This window comes from Herpailurus yagouaroundi, unplaced genomic scaffold (genome assembly GCF_014898765.1).
Source record: "Herpailurus yagouaroundi ecotype Mexico unplaced genomic scaffold, PumYag 221, whole genome shotgun sequence".
Taxonomy (NCBI): Eukaryota; Metazoa; Chordata; class Mammalia; order Carnivora; family Felidae; genus Herpailurus; species Herpailurus yagouaroundi.
The window spans coordinates 4,501,717-4,508,002 of record NW_024412452.1 but is presented as its reverse complement, the minus strand read 5'-3'; the positions used below and the strand labels follow the sequence as shown (position 1 = coordinate 4,508,002).

General features: G+C 37.5%; 1 protein-coding gene across 5 annotated transcripts in view; it reads left to right on the top strand.

The window, feature by feature from the left end:
• The window catches only part of CTNNA2 (catenin alpha 2), a 1,118,632-nt gene that overhangs the window by 842,381 nt on the left and 269,965 nt on the right, over positions 1 to 6,286 (top strand). For all 5 annotated transcript variants that reach the window (XM_040458373.1, XM_040458375.1, XM_040458374.1 and 2 more), the window contains exon 8: positions 5,919 to 5,999. In XM_040458373.1, the coding sequence (XP_040314307.1) occupies positions 5,919 to 5,999 (81 nt within the window). The remainder of the gene's footprint in view (positions 1 to 5,918; positions 6,000 to 6,286) is intronic.

Sequence of the window (6,286 nt, the reverse complement as noted above, 5' to 3'; positions counted from 1 at the left end):
TCTTCTTCTTCTTCTTCTTCTTCTTCTTCTTCTTCTTCTTCTTCTTCTTCTTCTTCTTTTTTAAATAACAGTATTTATTAAATGGCCCTCTCTATTGTAGATCCACTCTCTGCAGGTGAAGACAAAGGAGGCAAGTGGGGAGTGGCTCTGAGAAAGGCACATAAGATCCGTGGACAAAATATGACAAAGGAAGTTTAACTCAAACTGAGAATTTTTATTTTTAATTTTTTTTTTGGTAACCTTAGAATGGAAACAAATGAAATTCTAGAAAATGACAGAATCCTCGAATTTTAGAAATGGAAGATAGTTTAGACATAAAATGGAATATCCTTGGAATGGGAAGACGGAGGTTCTGGTCAGACACTAACTAGCTAGGTGATCAGAATCAGTTCATCTCTCTGGACCCTGTTCTCACATATGAGGGGAGCCACAGGGTGGGGAAGGAGAGGAAACCAACACGTACTGAGTTACCTAGTCTGGGTTAGGGACTCTGTTAACTCTTACAGATCCTTTTTCTCTTAACGTTCACAGCATTCTCACAGAGGAAACATTATCCACATTTCAGAGATGAGAAAGCCCCAACTGACTGCCACCACCCAGCCTCTTCTGCAGTGCCCTAAGAGCTTCTGTGTAATGAGGGATATATTCTTGACTTTTTTTATTAATAGCAATTTTTTAGCATTTATTCATTTTTAAGAGACACGGAGGGACAGAGCATGAGTGGGGAGGTGGGCAGAGAGAGAGAGGGAGACAGAATCCAAAGCAGGCTCCAGGCTCTGAACTCAAGGACTGCAAAATCATGACCTGAGCAGAAGTCAGACACTTAACTGACTGAGCCACCAAGGTGCCCCCTTGATGGTTTTTCAGACTCTCATATTTCCTGGTTCTGTAACTTGTCTCTGGCCCCTTTGTTGGACAAATGATAGGTTGAAGGTCTAGAGAAGTTGCCAGATCACTTAGATGGCCATTGGCACAGAGTCCTTACAACTGGTTTTTGTTTCTGTCTCTTTAGCAAAGTCAGGGAGTAATTGAATGAGTGACTTAAGACAATGAACTTTTGTTTTATTATTTGGTGATGATGTCACAATGAGGATATAGGTCTCCTTTCACTTCAGTTTCTTAAACTATTTTTAGCTTATAAGCTTGGAAGGTGAGGGAAAAAGAGCTGGGTGAGGCTCCTAGTTGATTCCCTGGGAACTAGAATTTGTTTAAGATGATCAAATCCTTCGATATTTAACAAATATTTTCAATAACCTGTTATGGAAAATACATTTATCTGGAGTTTCTGCCTCGTATTTCACCTCTTAGAAATATTTCACATTAGTTATCTATTTAAAATGAAGTGTCCCAAATATTTCTTCCTTAAAGAGAAATAGTTTTTCCTTTAGGAATCCTCCTTTTTGGCAAAGTTTTCATTCATACGTTATCTGCCTGAGTGGAGAAAGCAGAAATCCAGGTAATCCAAAAATAGTTTCTACATAGTTTCCAAATCAATTTTCTCATTTTTTTCCACAGCAAAAATACTTTCCTAATTACCCTGAATACTGTTAATGCCTTTTATTGTTTCCAGCACATTGACATCATGATTGATTGTCCTGCTAACCTGATGAAAAGACAGGACATATATTACACTATCCATTGTGTTCATGGGAAAACTCAGATGTAAAAACTGGGCAAATTGTTAGTCTAAGATCACAGAGCCTAATAATAGATGGCTGCCACTAGGAGGCAAGACTTTTTTTTTTTCTTTTTTTCTTTTTGTCTCTCTTGGTGATTGGCTTCCTGTCCAATTTAAGTTGATAATTTAAAAGTATTTCCACATGCCAACCTAATAGAGGCATGGAGTGATGGTTTGCTAGTCCCCATTTGCTATGTTAATCTGAGCATTAAGATCCGTTACCATTATTCCTGCACACATACCTTATTTAAAGAAATTAGAGCCATGGAGGAGGGCACTTGTTGGGATGAGCACTGGATGTTGTATGGAAACAAATTTGACAATAAATTATATTTAAAAAAAGGAAAAAAAAAAAGAAACTATAGCCAACAAAGGGCCAATGAATTAACATCTTAAGCCAGTGGCCAAAATTTCCAAAGTTCTAGGCCTTGTTTTGCCATTTCCCAGCGTTTTTAAATAGAACAAATATGGAACCCAAGTCATCTGTATTTTATTTAATTGCCTTCAGCCAAAGATTTGAAGCTGGAGAAACAAAGGATTGCAAATATTACACAAACAGAATCCTGACAACACAGTGACATAGAATGCTAATGTCACCAGAGATCCTTTGACTTTGCAGATCAAAATATGGTTGGCAGTAATCACACTATAAAGCAGCTCTTATAAAAGTATCCTGTCTGTCTCTGCAACTCATCAAACCTATTACTTCACATCATGGAGAAAATACTGGCCAATTCTACTCACTGTCCTCCTAGAACCCACATTGATGTTTCTTGACTGGATGACTCTATTTTTGCTACCCTGTCCTCCCTTCAAGTACCACCCTCTTTCCTATTCAGATCTTACCCAGGTCTTGAAGTGTAGCTAAATCTACCCACTCCTCTGTGAGATTTCTTGACTTTCTCAAATGCAACATCTTCCTCTTTTGAGCAGTTAATTTAGCCTGTTAGAGTTTTAGTTTCTGCATAGTTGTCAGTATTCTTAATTTCATGTTCTGCTTTACTCTCCAGAATTAGGAGCTCCTTGAGCATGAGGATCATAGACACCACTTTTTGTGAGTCTCTTACTGTGATCAAAATGATGCTTCACATGTAATGAAATATGCTTTGCGGTTACAGGTTATTGATGCCAAATGGGACACAGAATCCCATGTTGCCCTTCTTTTCACAGAATAAGGCACTGGAGCCTTTCTATATGTATCTGTAACAACCCTAGTTACAATCTTGAACATCACTATTACCCCTGCGGGTAAGGTTGCCTGGTCTAGCACATAATAATATAAGATACTCAGTTAAATTTGAACTTTAGGTAAACAATGATTTATTCTGGTTTTAGTATAAATACATTTCCTGCCTTTTTTTTTAAAATTTTTTTTTCAACGTTTATTTATTTTTGGGACAGAGAGAGACAGAGCACGAACGGGGGAGGGGCAGAGAGAGAGGGAGACACAGAATCGGAAACAGGCCCCAGGCTCTGAGCCACCAGCCCAGAGCCTGACGCGGGGCTCGAACTCACGGAACGCGAGATCGTGACCTGGCTGAAGTCGGACGGTCAACAGACTGCGCCACCCAGGCGCCCCAACCCTGCCTTTTTAAAAAGGTTTTTATTTAAATTCAGTTAGTTAACATACAGTGTGATGTTAGTTTCAGATATACAATATAGTGATTCAAAACCTCCATACATTACCCAGTGCTCATCATGGCAAGTGCACTCCTTCATCCCCATCCCCAATTTTCTTAAATTTAAAATTAAGAAATGATATCTGACCTACATGGCTTACCTCACTCACCTTAACCTAAACCTGGTCCTGTTGGATCCTGCTTTTATTCAAAATTTTGATATTTGTTCAACATGGATTTTTTGTCATTAATTTGATTTTTTGAAAATATTGAGTTAAAATATCATATATCTTGATTACTGAGTTCTATGGTGCCCCCTAACCTGAGGGGAGTGCCTTATTGCCCTCTCCCTAATCCCACATCTGCTCTGGTTTTATTTTTTCTTTTGTAAAGTGATGATAATGGAATGCCACTGGCAGGATAAAACGATACCAGTGTCTGACACTTAGTATTATTTTCAGTAATCAGTCTTTATCTCCATACTCTTTTTATCTTTTTGTTTTTTCACATTGAAAGTTTCAGTGATCCAGTCTCCTTCTCTCATAGCCACATTTTAGACCAAACTCATAACTGTTAGTTTCTCAAAGTGAGTTTTCATTACTCTCATAGGTGGAAAGGGCATAGGAAATCTGTGGTTTTCAGAATGGTCATGGTCTGGACTGTCTCAAAACTGCCCCGTATTTTAATGGCGAAAAAAGAAAAAAGCAAAAGCCAAAGAGAAAATAAGCAGCTCTGGGTGCTACACCTGTGGCTCAGCTGGATATGGAGACAGGGCACCAAAGTCCCACTTGCTGTGTAACCGGCGTCCCTCCACAGATAAAGCAGCACAGTGTTCTTCTCCAAATACTTTTCCTTTCCTTGGAGCTATTTGTATGTTAATATTTCAACATTGTAAAATGTTACCACTTTATTTTAAGCGCTTTCTACTTATAAACTTCAGTGTATACATACGCAAGGGTCAGATGATGAGTTTAGGGAATGGAAAAGCGATGGGGATTTGCAAGATTTTAGATGATTAAAAATAGACACACATGTGTCCTGGTGATGGCTTTTTAATAAAAGCCATATCGATTTAGACATCAGACATTTGTTCAGAAAAAAAAAAAATTAAGCAAGTTGCAGAAAAAAATGGCTGCTTTAATTCTCCTTTTAAGTAGATCTGATGTGTATGCTTCAGCTTTATGCATCCAGGATTTTGTCGCTGGAAGAGTATATCTAGGAATCTCAAGAATGGTAATTTCTCTGGATCCTCAAAACACTATCTTGTTATCATTACATCGTATTACCAATTACTACAGAGACCTATATGATTCTGCAGAGACTTGAATACGGAACAAGAACTGACTCGCCAGCAAGACCATAAATAGATAAATTTGCGGGGGGCGCATGGGTGGTTCAGTCGGTTGAGCGTCCAACTTTGGCTCAGGGCATGATCTCACAATTTGTGAGTTTGAACCCCATATTGGGCTCTGCACTGACAGGTGCAGAGCTTGCTTTGGATTCTCTCTCTCTCTCTCTCTCTCTCTCTCTCTCTTTCTCTCTCTGTCTCTCTGTCTGCCTTACCCCCATTCAAAACCCTCCCTCTCAAAATAAACTTTAAAAGTAAACAAATTAATAATTAATTTTCAGGGTATTTGGCTAAAGGTTAGATAATGTAATAGACTTGACAAAGCTTTTGAAAACAATTTTCTCTTAAAGGGTACATAATGCCATCCTTAAAGTTATGTAGAGCTTTTCATTCATGGGAATTTTGTTGCTGCTATGGTTTTAAAAAGATAATGGTAATTCTCATTGGTTTAATTGTTTTACTACAGCCATCAAAAAAAAAAAAAGATGAAACAAAGGAAAATTAAAAAAAAGAAACTATTACTGAAACTTCCAAACTTCCAAGTGAAAAAGAAGAGGTTTTGGATTTTTCATTTGTTTGTTTTGCTTTTACCTCTGCCTCTTGGAGTCATAAGAGATGTTTTCCTTATGATTTCAAACTGTGGGTTCCTTATTATCATATTTAACATACCAGTGCATGACAGAACAGAGATTACAAACACTATTATTTTCTAGTAGAACGTCTCTTTGACTTTGATACGAAAGTTACAATGTGGTGTAGAAAATATTGGTATATTGGTATATATTGGTATATATGTTGGTATGTTAGAAACTCTGAATTCTGGTAATTTATTTTAAATTTCTTTCTGAATTTAGTTTTTATCATCTCAGCCATTTCCTATTCAGAAGTGTGCTTATGTGAGAGAGAAGCAAAAAAAAAAAAAAATGTATTTGAAGGCAAAAACAAACATCCTTGCTGTGTTTGCTTAATTCATAAATGTCTGGAGACGGAGGAAAACATGCTTGCATGAAGTTGAATATGGACATGTGTAAACCATCCTCAGAATATATTGTTTTTCAACAATTCAAATGTTTGTTTTGGAGAAAACCAATTTTAGAGACAAATCATGTTAGCTGTGTGTTGAAAAGAATCTCTCTGTCTTTTTATTTGTTTGTTTGTTTGTATTCTGCCCGTCAAGTGTGTTTCTGTGTGTTTCCGAATTTTTTAAAAAAAATCTTCCACGTCTCTAACATTGAATTTTCTAAATCAGAGATTATTTCTCTTCTGTTAATAGACCGGAAGAAAAGAAAAAGGAGATCCTCTAAACATTGCAATTGATAAGATGACCAAGAAAACAAGAGACCTAAGGAGACAGGTACTGTTTTTGTTCTTATTTTAAATGCATGGTACTTTGTGGTGGTTTCCAAGAATGTCCTTTTTCAGGGCGCTTTCTGCTGGCATTCAGGTTGCTATTCTTTATAGCATCTACACATACACAAAAGCATTTCATGAACAAGGTAGTGTCTGCTGAGCGGACAGATGTGACAGCCTCAGGAGGTGTGGTGAAAACACCCTCTGAAGAGACAGCATGCTCACTGCCCAGAAACAGTCTTCCCAGGTAGAGACTTGATGAATTCACTATCTTCTACATCTGTTTTTCAG